Raw genomic sequence first — 16,893 nt, 5'->3', positions numbered from 1 at the left:
GTTTCTTGAGCTTGGTCATAAATTTGGTTGGTGTTTTTTTTATTAGTAATGACACTTTATTGATGAAAACTTAAGAACAAGAAGCAAGGCATCTTAGTACACAGGTAGCATATTAAGGAAGGATAAGAAGTTTGTTTTGGTTTTTCGTAGTTGGTATTGGGATTTGAATTTGACCATTACTTCCATTTGTTTTAATTTAGTTTTTGTTGAGCAAGAAATTTTGTATGGGAAAGGGAAAATTGTCTTTGTTATCTTGAGCTAATTATCTATACTATGTTGTTTTGGTTCACATCGTTGTCTGCCACTATGGTTTATCCTGTGTAGTTTTTGATTTGGTCTGTGCTTGCGACCATAAAACATAAGAGTTTGGTCTATTTATGGATTTTTAAATTAAGATAATCGATGATCTTTTGGTCCTGAATTGCACTTTTTTATGGTCTTGAAGTGCACTTTTTTATGAGATGCATGGTCTAATGAATTGGAAGGATATTCTTGCTTTACACCTTTTGGTGGAGTGAAATCATTGTCCTTGGTTAGCCGAAGTGATCGGGCAGTGTCTTAGGGCCACAAGGTTTTTGAAATGTGACTTTGTGGTTGAAGATTATTGGTTTACTTGGTATGTCTATTTTCCACGTGAAAGTAGTTTACTAGATTTTTTTGTCTTTTTTGATAGAATGGTACAATGTAGATTGATAGTAGGTAATATTAATAGTTCTTAATTTAGGACTAAACTCGTAAGCTCTCATGATAAGTGAGTTTTTGTTTTTTTTTTCACACAATTGTGTGATTCACATATCTTTTTGGCTAAATTTTGGGATCCACATATTGTGAAATAGAGGATGCATACGTTGGATGCATATAAAGATACCTTCTCCAAGTGATCACCTATGGAAACAGCCTTTCCACATTTGTGAAAGCTAAAGCCTATGAAAATTTAGCCTTTCCATATTAGTGAAGGCTAATCTTAAGCCTATGGAAATGGAAACTTAGCCTTCCCATACTTGTGAAATTAAGCCAATTTCTTGTGGAGATTGTGGCCTAGGCTTATATGTTCATGAGTCTCACGCGCCGGGGGGGGGGGGGGGGGGGGGGGGTTGTGTTGGGGGGGCTTCTTTCTACACAAAATGGTTCGTTGCAACAACATTGTCTAAATATAATTAGACATTTGAGTTTGTGGGTAAATATGAATTTGAAAAACTCACACCTTGTGTCAATAAAAGACAATGAAACATTATATCAAAGTACATATGGAATGATGATTATGCAAGGAAGATGAATTGGTATACCTATGTTCATCCGTTTAGTGAGAACATTAGAATCATTGTTATTAAACCTGGACCGACCTAGTTGATTAAACCAATGATCTTAGGACTATATCCGCGTATTTAGCCAAAAAAAAAAAAAAAAAAAAAAAACAAAAAACAAAAAAGACTATATCTGCATGATCCTTAGTTTGATTGATTAAGCAATGACTAGTTGAACCTAGTCAAACTCGAAAATTTCTTTACTACCTGTTCAATTGGGATGGGTTTTGTGGATAATTGGATATATCATTTAAATCCTTTCTTGTACTCTAAAATACTTGTCTAAATAATCTTAAAATATTTTTTTATTATAAAAATATTATATTAAAGAAAAAAAACCCAATAAATATAATAACTTACATGATTTATTTGCTATTATTTCCAAAATTGTATCTCTTACACTGTGTTTGTTTTGACGGAATTATTTTTCTCAATTCCGAGTGTTTGACTTTGATGCTGCTAAAAATGTTGGTCAACATCAAAATATTTTCAGGCTGATAGTAAAATAACATCTCTTTAGGTGGAAATTTGTTTACACTTTTGCCCTTACTTTACAATAAAAACCCCGCTCCACCCCACCAAACCACCCATTATCGGAACCAACCAACCCACTACGACCCAAACGTGAGCTATTGTTAACTTTTGGATCGAGATGTTGTATCCAATGCCAACATCATAGTCTATTCAAAAGCACTTTTTTAACTTTTGAATTGAATCGAGTTGGTTGAGTGGATTGGGCCAAACGGGTTTGTGGACCCTTTTAGTTAGAATAATATTTCTTGACATTTTAAGAAGGGATATTTACTCGTTTTTTCTTGTAATGAATATACAATAAAATAGCTTAGTAGTTTAGAGGATTTATTGCTAAGTACTAAATGAGCCCACAAATATTAGGTTTATGCCATGTTTCACGAGGCATCTTGATCTTATTCAGTTGTTTCATAAGTTTATGAAAGCATTGCACTATAATAGATAAATCATTCTATTGGATTACATGTCATCATATATGAAAAGAACAATTGCTTTTGTTTTATGTGTCATATTGGATTTAATTGTCATTGTACATGAAAAGAAAAAGGGTAAAAAAAAAAAAGTCACTTTCATTTTCTTCTTACACGAAATTTGTTGGTTAGAAAGGTTTTCCTAAAGATGATTTTTTTTTTTAATAGGCTAAAGATGATAATTGATACGTCAATATGATTATATGATATATTGCCTTTATTAAGTATAATATTGTCTATAAAATGTTTTCGTTACACAATTTTACTCGGCATTATCAAAGATAATTTTCACATCGCAATGTTTAGTCCTTACAATTACAATTAAGTCAATAGTTGCCTTCATAAGTGCCTTTCCCTCAATAATTTTGAAACCATGAGATCCTCCCACTCCTCACTCTCCTAAGTCTTTGGTCTTGGGCCAAGTCCTTGAGTTCTTGGCCATCCAATACAGATTCAAATGCAACTTTTGAATTAAAAAAAAATTAGCTTGGAGGGTCACCTCAGATTGAAATAGATCAACTTCCCTCACCTGTAAATATCGCCACTACAAAGGCCAAAAATTGTAAAACAACTCACTCTTTTTTTTTGTTGAGAAACTAATAACAACTCACTTAGTGCAGGTCAATTAATTCGGCAATCGATACTTGGACGTTGGACTGGGCCAATGAATCCGCGACTCAACAAGTTTAATCCAAAATACGTAGATAATTTAATGGTCATTTTTGGGTTGCTGATCTTTTTTTTCCTCTCAGAATTTGGCTAAAATTTACAAAAGTAGATGTGAATGATGTTCTTACAAATCCTAAAATTAGTGACTACTGACAAACATTGTTACACCCATGCCATGCCTACGATAATTATAAGCACTCATAAAAATAATTAATGTGATTGGCACCACACATCTTTATTTTGTATGTATGAATAAAATTAACATGTTAGTTTCTAAGATTTATTATCTTGTAAGCAATTGAATTAAATACTAACATTCTTTCTAAATTGTTACAGGCTGGTTCATAATCATAAGATTATTGGACTAAACGCAAAGGATATATATATATATATATGCTTTGCATTTCCATATAATCTTCAAGTTTCGTAGGCTAAAACTCAAAGATTAAAAATGACAAACAAGAAAAAGAAAAGAAAAGAAATAAACAAATGTATAAATTTTGTGTATATATAAAACCAGGCGGCCTAGCACAATTTTCCAAATTCTATCAAAAATGGCATGCTATGAATTCCACACTACTATTTTTCTTTAATAATTTGGAATTCATTTCACATGGCACATAAAAATAAAAAATTACAATTAGAAACATGAATCAGATAACAATATCAATGAATTAATCAATTAGAATTACGTATAAGTCTACCATCAATGGTTATGCATGCATGCATGCAAACCTTTCTTTTTTTGTTTTTGGCTTTAGAAGGAGAAGAATCCAACAGCCCCAGCAGCGGCCAAAGCAGCAGCAACACCAAAGGCCTTGAGAGCATTGGCACCGCTAGCACTGGGTCCAGGTGCTTCAGCAGTATCTGGAGAAGGAGGGAAAACTGCATCAGAGACAGGTCCACCAACTGGTGCAGCCACAGCACCACCTGTAGGTGAAGATGCTGATCCCTCACTACTTGTAGGTGATAAGTCACCGGTGTTTCCAATGTCGTCGTTGGGAGGGCCTGCGGCAATGACCCCGTCATCCGAGGTGGGGCCGGACACGGGGGCGGGGGCGTCAGCAGCCAGGACCTCAACCTTGGTGACTGCTAGCCCGACAACGGCGAAGAGGAGGAGAAGAATAGCAGCTTGACGTGCCATTTTTTTTGTTTTTATGTTTTTATGCAGCAGTTCTCTAAAGGGTTTGAATGTAGAGAATCACTGCAGGTTTAAGAAGGATGAGAGGGAAAGGGTTGATATAGGAGTTGGGTTTTGTGAAGGGAAAGTTTTGGTGAATGGTTTATTTGGGTTTGTTGCGGAGTGTGAGGAAAGCCATGAGATTAAATTGGGTGTGTGTTGGGCAATTAGTTTGTTAATTGCTAATTTCAGTTAAAGTTTCGTGGTATTTTTAGCTAAACTCGGTTGTTTTAAGTCTTTGTAGGAGGAGGGGGATTTGGTGATTTTTGGTTCACTAGATTTTGTGGTTTGTTAATAGTCTTTTAAATCTATATTTTTTCGTCCGCTCGTTCTATACTGTTCTAGTTAGACTTCCAGTGATGCTATCAAATTTTTTCCAATTTTATCAAGTCGTTTGGTTTCACTATGATTTTCCCATTGAATCAACCCCAAAGTTCGGCAAAAGGGAGAGAACAAAGAATTAATGAACTCTAAATATTTAGAATATAATCTGTTCAATTATTTATTTGTTTATTTTTGATAATAAAGATATGATTTGAACTTAAAGTTCTTTTTTAATGGGAGAATCGGATAATATTATTGTTAAGGGGATAATAGTAATACCTTAAGGAGTCTTCATTTGTGTAGTTAATCAATCTAACATATACCATTTAGCCCAAAAGGTTTTAAGCTTATGAGTTTAGATCTGATTAAGCATTTTGGATTAAGTGGCCGGTATATCTATATGTTAGATTAACTACTTAATTAGAGTCTTCTCAATTTGTTATATCTTTAACAAGTAGTATCATAATTCATGGTGGTGTGTGGCAAAGTAGCGAGGTGGCAAGGTTAGTCTCATTTGCTCTAGGTGGAGTGGGGATGTGGGTCCCTTTTGTAATTGGAGTAGAGACTAGGGTGGAAGGTTCATGTACTACTTAGAGCTCACATAACTGTGCATTACATAAGGCAAGTCCATAAAGCCCACACAAATGATCTTAGAAAGAGGCCCAATAAAAGAGTATTGCTAATGGTGCTAAATAATGGTGTGTTGTGAGGTTTTCATGGGCGTGGATGTGTGGGGTTAACACATAGTTCTCATGGATGGTGTACAAGAGGTTCATGAATAATGCATTAGTGAAGGAAGAAACTTATAGGTAAGGGGAGCTAGTAGGACTTGTTTGTGGCACACAAATGGATGGGGACTTATGTGAGGGGGAGATTGTTGATTATATATGTATGAATGAAGTCCCATATTAAATAAGAATGATAAGATGAAGTAATTAATATAATATAATTAGCTTAAGCATTTTGGTGGTATTTCTATATGTTATATTAACCAAGGTTATCAGAATTAAGATCCTATATCTTATATACCTATAATTATAATTTATAATATATATTAAAAAAAATTGATAAAAGTAATTTTTGACACGAATTAGTAAAAATACTAATAAAAAAAAAGTACAAAATTACAAATATATAAATAAAGTTCGAAGCTCAAAAGTTACAACTCACGAATACTAAGTTCTAAGTTAAACAACTCAAACCATACCTAATGAAAAAGAAGTAGAAAATGGATTGGATACTTTGAAAAAGAGGCATTCATGTATGAAAGTAAAGAAAGTTGTCCTATGCCTTTTCATTTTTTAAGGAAAGTAAAGACTGCAGAGTTGAAATGAAGACAAAAACAATAATAATTAGCCTATTTTTCTTACTTTCAATGCAATGTACGTACGAACCTAACGTCTTATTTTCCATTGATCTCGTAAAATCTTCCTCCTTAGTCCCTACAATTTTTTTTTTTTTTTTGGTTTTTTTCCATCATTGGTTTCTTTTGAGGAAGGAAATTTGATTTTGTTTTCATTGTTCTATGTATCATTGTTTTAAGGCTGTACATTTATTAGTCATGCTAGATCAAACTTGTTTCAATATTTTTGGGCAAGTTTTTCTTTTAACTAATGGCTGCACAAATGTTAATTGGTTCTCATTTTAGCCATGTCATAGATTTATTTTTTATTTTTAAAAAATAAACATACGCAGGAGAGAGGAGTTGAGATTCTAATACAAAGGGGCATCTTAAACCAAAAACTCTACTCAAATTTCTTAGAATTTGAATAAATGTGTACATACCCAACAGTTCAAGGGACACCCATTTTTTTTTTTTTTTTTAGTTATAAAGAAACAAATGTTCATAGCCAATAGCTCAAGCAATTGTTTTTTTCTTTCGTTTAAAAAAGCTAGCTTATTTGCATACCCTTAAGTGACACTATTTTTTGGAGGTCTTACCTGGTAGATAACTTCCAAGTATATAATTTTTTTTTGGTGTCATTATATGAATTAAAAGAAATTAAAAAAAAAAAATGTCCTCACAAGGAAAATGTCCACTAAATATTCAAATTATTAGTACATGATAGTCTTAAAACTGCACAACATATATATATATATATATATATTTTAACGGGAACTACATAACAATTGATCATTGATGAGAGCAAAAAAAATACAAAAGAAGGAAAACCATTGGCATGCTAAGTCAACAACGGCATTCAAGACCAATAGAGCTAAAACTATGTACTTTTATAAGTTTTACTTATTTTATATTTTCTATATTCAGCAACCATCAAGTTGATGCTCCGTTTTTCTCTTCAAACTTTTTGCCTCAGCATCTAGAACGTGGGGTGCATCGTAAAGCACCTGCAGATTTTGTCAATGACCTCACTGTTCTTGCATCTGCAACTTGAAAAACTTGTTCACGGTTATAGTTTGGCTTTACCCCACCAGCACCTGTTTCAATGAATCTAGCTCCATTTTCAAATACATCATTCACAGAGTAGAATTTCCATGTCCCTTTTTCACCATTTCTCCACGTCACCTATTAATATTAATGTTATGCATTGTGTTTGTGTTAGTATGGGTATATGCATTTTTGTTACTTATATGATAATGGAAGTATTGAAATTTTACCTCTTTGTTCCCTAATTTTGGTGCAATGAACAAGTTGGCTTGACTCTTGACACTAGGATTCATGCTTCCCCCTATAGCATATTGCATCCATCCCTGGTAAAGGTTGTTCACCACATGTGCATATCCAAATCGAATTCTACAAAGTTTATTTGTGTGCATAAGATAGCTGATTTAATATATTATATGGTTGTGGCTTCATAAATATATGATTGACTAGTTTATTTCTAGAATTCTTTGAATGTGGAGGATCAATTACGTACCTTGGCATCCTTTGATTGCAATTAGGTCCAAAATGGTTGTACATGACTGTGACCTTCATGTTTTTGTCACGTAAGAACCCATCATCATGTCCAAGAAGTATGACCTTGTCTTGATTTTTAAACCAGTTGTTAGAGATGGTGATATCTGTAGAACCCCGAGTGACATCAAGTAGACCATCCTCACTCTCATAAAGTGTATTATGGTCAAGCCAGACCTTTGATGCAGTAACCAATCTAATTGCATCTCCATCAACTTGACCTAGTGAAATTATCTGTGAGTCCGGACCCATTACTGTGCTAGGTGGTTGAGACCGGCAATGGTGGACACGAAGACCATGAATGATTATGTTGCTTTGCTGTTGATATATAAGGTACATTTTAGTACTTGGCTAACTCAAAAATGCTAAATGTAATTAACAATTTTAGGGAGAAAACTATGACAATTTATTTCATAGCTTATTAAATTGTCATATTGTGACTAGTCACTAGTACGATATCACTTTTTTGTGAAATTATCTATGATACCATTTTTATAGTGTGCTAATCAATAATCATAGCATGTTACCTAAACAATTGTGAAAATTTTTACAAAACACAAAAAAAAAATTGAAGCGAAAATTACTTACCTTATAGATCATCAAACATGCATTACCAGCAATGTGAACATTAGCACCCCGACCATCAATGGTTGTGAAACTACTAATGAGAAGTGGTTTCTGAAGTCTAATGCGCATGCTTCTAAGGAATGTGATCCATTTTTTCCCTTTGATCATGGTTGTTCCATATCTTAAGGTCCCTGGTTTAGGATTTATTGGGTTGTCACTAGGATCAGTGACTACATATTGTGTGAGTCCCTTTCCAATGTTGTTGGCCATCTTCCCAGCATAACCCACTGAACATGTGGCAAGCTGTTGTCTGTTCCTTCGCCAATCAGGGTTCCATCTCCAGCAATGATCAATCGCATTCATTTTCAAGCCAATGATTTTTGTTTTCTTAGCAAGACTAACATTAGGAGTGGAGAGCATGACAATGACAAGAGCCAAAGCAAAGTGCCAAAGAATGGCAATGTTAACACCTTTCAAAGCCATATTCATGTGAATGTACTAACTCAAAAATGCAGACTCAAATAGAAAAAGAGGCAAGTTGTTCTGATCTGCAAATACTTGGAGTGGAGAGGGATATATATAGGTGGAGTGGTTAGTATTGTATATGAGTTTGTTTAGGTGGTTTTAAAGTGGATGCTGAGGAGTGTAGGACATAAAAGAAGCTATTAATAGGTATTGGTTTTGCTTCCTCACCCCAATTTGAAATAGATTAGCTAGCTACATTTGTGTATCAGCCAAAATTACAGAGCAAGCGAGTGTTTGTGTCATTGCTAGAATAAGGAACACGTAAAATTTGAAACTTCCTTGTATAAAGATAGTAGCTACAATTGGCTTCTCTTAAGTAGGGGTTTTTGTGCTAGGAGATACAATGGATGTGAACCATACGTGAGAAGTGGGTAGAGACAAAAATTTTCACAATTTTAAGTTGGTTAGTTAAAATTATAATTAGACTAATACATGTGTTTATCATGGATATTGCCATTATTATACATCGATCATTGTAAATGATTTCACCATTGTAAAAAAAAAAAGTTGTGAAAAAAGTTATACTACTAGATTTTTTGTTATTATAGGAATGCATTTTTTTAATTATCAATTTACTCATAAAAAAACATTGGAGCATGTGATTCACATAATCTAGCATGCAACTATTTTAATTTTATAGTATGTAAGAAAATCCATGGACCTCTCTAACTGTAAAATAAAATATAAAAACGCTCCAAAAGTTGACAAAAAATTGTCACAAACTTACTTTGACTTTTAGAGCATTGTTAATATATGTCATAAGTTCTACCTTCATTGACTCATGATCATACAGCTTCAAAAATTTCATCAAGCTGCTTCTAAGTCAACTTCAATTTTGCCTCTTAATGGCAAAGTTAAATTCATCCTTGATTCAAAAAGATAATAAAAACTCAAAAAGAAAAAAAGAAAAAGAACAAGATTGTCTTTTTGACCGCGTGACAGTTACAAGTTTTAAATTTTTTAGGGATCCTTTTTCTTTCTAAAAGATTTTTTTAAAATAATAATAAATATACATTCATAAAGTTCCCATCACATTCATTTCCCATCACATTCATTCACCAAATTATAGAGCATGTAAAAATTAAAATAATCCACGTGCTTTGTAGCTATCTTAAAAGATAAAAATAAAAAATACTCCATGCATCCACAGCTCCTATTTTTCCCCCAATGCCTGCCTTGTTAGTGAGCTGTAGTAATTAATCAAATTAAAATATCAAAAACATGTAATTTTAATTAATAGACTGTTTTTAAAATGTATGCATGCATTTGTTTTCCGTAGAGTGTAGAGGCATGTATTTCAGGGCAACTCAAGCGAAACATAAAAAAATAAGAATGAACTAAGTTGTCACATAATATTTGCTTCAACAAACTATACTGTGACTTAAAAAAAATTATTTATTAGTAAGCAGAATTGATTTATTTAAAAATAAAAACACTTCATGTTCATGTTTATGATGATGAACACAAACAGTCCAATATACTAACTATTTGAAATTTGAATATAGCATAAATATTCTCAGATTTAGTCTATTTTAGAATTCAAAAGATCTTAAAAATTTTCAGAATGCTGAAAGTTCTATAAGCAAGATACCCCCAAATGGAAGAAAAAAAAAAAAAAAAAAAAAATTCAACCTTAGTACATTTTATTCATATCTTTCTAATCCTGCCAGGGTAAATCTTGAATGTATCACAATTTAAATAGAAAATAATATCTAGATCTCTAATCCTACCAGTTTGTTGTCTGACAGCACATGGATGAGTCCAAATTGTGCTTTATATAACAATTTGAAACCATTGCAAGGTTTTTCCTCACCATGGCAAGGCCACATGGTAGATTGAGCAGAAATTTTGCATCTCAATTTGATAAAATAAGATAGGAAACTGAGTTCACATCCAAGACAAAACGAAATTTGCGGCCTGCCAATGACTTGATGACTTCAACTAAAATCTAACCTATCTATTTAAAAAATGAATAAATATGATTTTATGAGTTCAACAATAAAATTACACCGAATTTGGTTTACCTCTAATACTTTTTAATCGGATATGTTCTTTTGTTTTAAATATATAGTGGTAAGTGGTAATGAGTTTTAATCTCTACATTTTATTTAGTTAGTGAGTGATGTGACATTTTCTCATCCATATATCATATACTAATAATAAAAGTTAGGCTTAGAGGCCATGATTGCGCTAAATAGTTTCACCAAATTGCAGAAAATTTTAAAAATTTTTAGATTTTAAAAGAAAAAAATGTGTGTGTATATATATATATATAATTTTTCTTCACCTATAATCTTAATTTGATTACAATCCAAATTCTAGATATCAATTTTTTTCCCCTCTTTTCACGTGTGTGTGTGTGTGTGTAGTTCATTTGTTATGGGATAGCTTTGTAACTATCCTAAAGGACCTAATCAAAAAAAATTTAAAAAATTAAATGTACAACATACATGAGAGGGAAGGCATAAGTTTGAGTTTAAGTTAAACTCTATCAACTAAAAAATTGTAGTAATTTTTTTAGATAGAAACAACACAACCTAATTATTCTTGTCAACTTTCTGAAGGAGCTTTAGAAACTCAGTCGGGTTTATGGACTTCAAGGAGCTTTTTTCGTGGATCATAGCAGAAGACAAGAATATGGAGTTGTTTGATGTCATGGCTTGGTCTGTTTGGAACCAACGGAACAAGGCGCGACTAAACCAACCTGTAACAGCACTTCATTAGGTAGCATCGGTCTCTAAAGCTTGGTGGCAAGATTTCAGGGCACAGCAGGTGGATACTGATGAAATTGTGAGACATAGTGATAGAGCTGAAGAAAAACGTTGGGCCGCCCTCTGTGGAGTTAGTAAAAATTAACTTCGATGGTACAGTGTTTGCGAATGAAAATAAGTCTGGGATTGGCATGGTTAAAACCCTACTTTATTATTTTACCACATCATTTTATAACACCCCATTTATCAGATGTTTTATACTATAATTTTATACATTAAAATGATATTTCCTACACATTAAAATAATATATTAAATTCCTTCCCCATCATCATTGTCATCATCAACCACCACCGCAGCAGCAGCAGCAGCAACAACAACAACAACAACAACAACAACAACTACAACCACAACCAGAAATCGAACAGAACAGATCACCAGGAAAAAAAAAAAAAAAAACCCACCACCGAGATCAGAACAGAGATCAGCACCACCACCGCAACAACAACAACAACTACTACAACCACAACCAGAAGTCGAACAGATCAAAACAGAACAGATCACCAGGAAAAAAAAAAAAACCACCATCGAGATTAGAACAGAGATTCACCATCACCGACGATTCGCCCACCGCCATAACCCACCACCGATTTGCCCACCACCAGCCGATTCACCCACCGCCATAACCCACAACCCATGAAACTCAACCCACCCACCGCCATAACCCACAACTCGAACCCACCCACCACCGATCTGCCCATCTGAACCCACCCATCAAACCACAGCCAAAAAAAGTGAACGGAAAAAAAAAAAGGAAAAAAAAAAAAAAAAGAACCCAAAGCGGAATGGGGAAGACAGATGGTCGACGGCGTCGAGTGGTGTAATTGGCGGCGTTGAGTGTGGCCATTGGTCTTCGGCGTGCTGTGGAATACAAAGAGAGAGGATAGAGATGAGAGAGAAGACAGAGATGAGACAGAAAGAGTGATATGATATTGTGATGAGGAGAGAGAAAATGAAATAAAATAATAATATATATTATGCCACATTTGTCCGTACAGTGCCAAAATTGTGATGGCACTTTAGCGTATTGCAAAAATTTAGAACATTTAACACATCTGATAAATGGGTGTTTTTAGTGTTTGATGTGCCAAATGTGCCAAATATTTGGCATTTGGCACATTTGGCACATCTGATACGGATGCTCTTACAATCCACAAAACATCAAAACTTATATTATTTTACTACTTCATTTAAATATTCTTTTTTATTCTTTCTTTATGTTTTCTTTATTCTTTCTTTTTATGTTTTCAAATAACTACCATTAAACAAATATATATATATATTTTTTTACAATCTTACTATAGTGGGCTGTTAGACATAGTAGTCCACTGTAGCTGGATTGCAAAATAAATAAGATTTGAGAGTATTGATGGAGTATGCTTTTTAGTATTTATAGCATTTTGTATGTTAAATTTTAGCATTTATAGCATTTGCCATTCTTGATAAGAATACTCTTACAATTCCAATATATCAGTTTCTCAAGTGTGCCCAAAAAAAAAAAAACAAAAACAAAAACAAAAACAAACAGAGACTTAGTAAAGGCTAATAAATCCAAAGTTGTCAAGTTCCCTTCCTTTTTATTTTTTCTAAGAAAACAAAAGTGCATTGTGTCTGTGTGTGTTAAATTTTGAAAGTCCATTGTATAATTATCCAAAAACTGTTGAGTTCCTTTTGAGTTTTCGCGATCTTAATCTTCAAACTTTATTTCTTTATTTCTCTCTTCTATTATAATTTTTTTTATTATAACAAAATTGATATTTTTCTCAACATCACCATTTTCCCCTCAAAGTTATATATTTTTCTAAACTTTATCACTGTCAGTTTTTTTTTTGGAAGAGAATTTGATTTGTTAATTTCAAGAAAGAGAGATTGGGTTTCAATGGATTTATGGTACATTTTCTTCAAAGATTTGAAAGATGAAATTGATAAGAAGTTCCATGTGGAAATGATAATAGATAAATTTTATTATATGAAGAATCACTGTTGAACATAATTTTGATGAGAGATGCTAAATTCTTTCTTTTATATTTTGTTACATATTTATAGCAAATTAGACAATTTTATGTGCTCTTCTAAATATATATATATACAATTTATATACTTATTTGAGTTTATAATATGTTATATATATATATATATATATATATATAGAGAGAGAGAGAGAGAGAGAGAGAGAGAGAGAGAGAGAGAGAGAGAGAGAGAGAGAGAGAAATATACACATGTTGTGGTGGTTACCTAATGATGTACAATATATTTTATTCAAACACACTACGTATATTATATATTAGGATAATTAATTTAAAGTTTCAAGTTTCTCAATATTTCATAAATAAACCCCCTTTTTTCTACATTCAATTCTAATTAAACTAATTTTTCATTTTTATAATCTATATTTAACATCAAAATATATTTTTTAATTTATATATAATTTTTTATCTAAGGCATTTAATTTACATATGATTTTTTTATTAAACCGTGCATCGCATGGGTATAATACTAGTATATGTATAAAATCAAAGTCTCTGACTTCTCCACAATTTTACACATCAGCATTACTTAAATAAATATTTTAATATATATATATATATATATAAACCAATTCCAATTAGAACACGTCTACTTTTGAGAATTTCAATCCATAACAAACTCTACTATTAGAAGCCTCCTAGTTTTACACATTATCTAATTATTTGCTATTTTTTATGCATATTTTCTTTTATTTATTTATTTATTAATTTATGCTTATTTTTAGCCGATGGTACCTGATTCGTTTTCTTCCTCTTCTCTTTTAGTCTCTCAAATCTGATTGTCTCTCTTCAAGGCGGAAGCCTCCATCTCTGTCACTCTCTTTCTTTAAGCATTTATACATCATCATCCCGTATAAAACCACGAAAAGTTATATATTTATCGTTTGTCCGGTGGTTAAATCATAGCCCTAGTGGAGTATAGTATGTATAGATCAAAAGATCGCAAATTTCTAAATTCAACTGAAAATGTTTTGACTTTTTATGGATGTTTATGTCTGTAGGAATGACAAGCCCAAAAATGTATATTGGGCCATGGGCCCTGTCCGAGGACATTTAATGGTATGAGGATAGGTAAGCATTAGTGTGGAAGTGTAAATTAGTGGTTGGAGAAAGGGGACTGGTCATGAGGGTCAGGAAGGTGGTTGGAGGATAAATGCCTCCTCGGCTTAACAGTGCAGAGGTCCAAAGGGTTGACTTGCCATCAAGAGCAACGTTTCGGGTAGTTCTACTGGTGAGGATAAGCATCGGGAAGGAATAAGATAATGGGAAGGTAAGAAATATCTAAGGAAAAGCTGCTATCACCGCATTAAATGCTCTGTAGTTAACTCTTTGGCCGCATTAATGTAGAGGTGATGCCTGTATAATGATGTTCAACCTTACAGCTATCCTTAAAAGCTTCAGGATGGTGTTGATGGGACATGAGTAATAGCCAGTCATTTGATCTACATGTGGAGGGCTAAGATGGAGTAAAGGAGGATAATATAAAGAAGAAAAATCCCATTGCAAGGGGGATTAGAGAATTTGTAGTAAAAAATACTGTAACACTAAGAACTGTAGTTGTAATCAAGTCTAAGAGCAATATATTCAAGACTATACTCTTCTCGAACTTTGCCGAGGAAGAATTTCTTTGCAAAACTTGTTTTTCTTTGTTTTTTTCTTACTTTTTTACCATTTTTAGTCCATTGTGAGCGTTGTCCAATTAATTGACGTCTAGTTTTTAGCCCGCTCTCTACAAATTCTTTGTATTGGGCTCTTTGGGCCTTAATCCTTTTACTTTTTGGGCTTAGAGTCCAAAACCTGCCCTTACAATGTCCATCTTTTTTTTTTAAAATTTTTTTATCAGTTTTGTCCATCTATTAAACCTAAGGGTGAGTCTACTACTCTAAACCTATTGAACTTAAAAAGTAATGTAAAATACTAGTCTTACACCCAAACAGTGGTCTAATGCCATCGATAGATTCACACTTTTTTTAATAATATTTTATATATATTTTTTAATATTGTTTTGTCAAATATTAAATTATTTAGTATTCAACTATTTGGGATAATTTACATAAATAATGTGTTTAGTGGTTGAGATATGTATATATATATATATATATATATATATATATATATATGTATCTGGGTTGGATTCAAGTTACACCTAGTGCAACTCTAAACAATGTTACACAACTCAATATTTTTTAATTGAATGCGAATTTTGATAAATTCACCGTTAAATTATATTATCTTTGTATATTCTCCATTCTTGCAAAATTTCAAGATGATTAAAGATTAATAGCCATGTCATCAATCAATTGTTTAAATTCAAGTTTTTGTAATTTAAAATAATGCATAAAAGATGAGTTTATGGATCGAATGGTAAATAACATTCAATTGGCATGAAAATTGGTATGAATGTTAAGAACATATAGAACATATAATTCAACAGTGTGATTTGCAAAATATGAATTTTATAACAAGTTATTGAGTGGTATAACACATTACTTAGAGTTACATACCAGGTGTAACTTAAATTCAACCCTATATATATATATATATATAACCTACTAATTTGATTTTTTTGTTGACCTCTTCAGAGCTTGCCACATCATTATCATTTTATAATTTCTTAACAAAATTGTGTTTTATAATTTTTTAGTCTTATCTTCTTCTCCTATAATTTATAAGTTGATAAAATTCTTAATTTGATTACAATCCAAATTCTTCTACAACAATTTATTTGTTCATATCCTATCAAATTCTATTTCTTTTTTTTTGATAAATAATAAAACAAAAGCAGCCACTGCCCACCATTACGGTCTTTTTATTTTTTATTTATTTAAAAGATGCATCCTACTTGGTTGATACCTATGCAATACCTATGAGAAACTATTTTAAATTATAAAATAATTTTTCTATTAACTTTTAATTAATAGTTTTTTCATATAGGACTCTCTATTTTTTTTTTTTTTTTAAATATATGTGATTTTAAATTTAACTATCCCATGCATTGCACGGGTTAGCANATGAAAATAAGTCTGGGATTGGCATGGTAATAAGGAACGAAGAAGGGTTGGTTTTGGCGTCCTGTGCGAAGAAAATTCCAGTGGCATACAGTGGGTGTGAGATTGAAACCATGGCAGCAGCTGCTGCTCTCTCTTTCGCTTCAGATATCGGTATAAAACGAGTAATCCTGGAAGGTGACTCGTTAGCAGTGATAAAAGCTTTAAGGGTGGATGTTAGCAGCTTATCTCCTATTGGTTTGTTGATAGATGATGTCAAGTCTTTAGCTAATAATTTTGATGAATTATCATACTCTCACACTAAGAGAGAAGGTAATCAAGTAGCGCATGGTCTGGCTAAATGTGCAAAAAGCATTCTGAATCTTGTAGTGTGGATGGAAGATGTCCTATCATAGTTATTTTCAGTTTTATAAGTTGATTTGATAGGTATTCATTAATAAAATTTCAGATTTTCCCCTAAAAAAAAAAAATAACTTACTCCTGCCTTTTTTTATTATCAGTTTTTGACTGATCACAATGCCTTATAAATTGAAGCAAATATCATTTATCCTTAAATACATTAATTTCTTTCCATTTAAACAAATTTATTTAGTTTATTTTCC

General features: G+C 32.4%; 3 protein-coding genes across 3 annotated transcripts; 1 reads left to right on the top strand and 2 right to left on the bottom strand.

The window, feature by feature from the left end:
* Positions 1–3,731: 3,731 nt before the first annotated feature.
* On the bottom strand, positions 3,732–4,118 carry LOC112015959 (classical arabinogalactan protein 10). The gene has a single exon (XM_024048423.1). The coding sequence runs from the start codon at positions 4,116–4,118 to the stop codon at positions 3,732–3,734; it is 387 nt and encodes a 128-aa protein (XP_023904191.1).
* A 2,674-nt stretch (positions 4,119–6,792) lies between these two features.
* Positions 6,793–8,247, bottom strand: LOC112015873 (probable pectate lyase 16). Its single transcript, XM_024048320.2, has 4 exons — positions 7,984–8,247; positions 7,358–7,713; positions 7,098–7,233; positions 6,793–7,005 (listed from the first exon to the last, which is right to left on the bottom strand). Exons 1-4 carry the CDS (start codon positions 8,230–8,232, stop codon positions 6,793–6,795), a joined length of 954 nt encoding a protein of 317 aa, XP_023904088.2. The 5' UTR covers positions 8,233–8,247.
* An 8,070-nt stretch (positions 8,248–16,317) lies between these two features.
* Positions 16,318–16,686, top strand: LOC136064818 (uncharacterized). The gene has a single exon (XM_065767076.1). The coding sequence runs from the start codon at positions 16,318–16,320 to the stop codon at positions 16,684–16,686; it is 369 nt and encodes a 122-aa protein (XP_065623148.1).
* The last annotated feature ends 207 nt before the right edge of the window (positions 16,687–16,893 follow it).

This window comes from Quercus suber, unplaced genomic scaffold, assembly GCF_002906115.3.
Source record: "Quercus suber isolate HL8 unplaced genomic scaffold, Cork oak 2.0 scaffold_770, whole genome shotgun sequence".
Classification (NCBI taxonomy): Eukaryota; Viridiplantae; Streptophyta; class Magnoliopsida; order Fagales; family Fagaceae; genus Quercus; species Quercus suber.
Note: the sequence above shows the minus strand (reverse complement) of the source record. Positions and strands in the feature narration are given on the sequence as shown.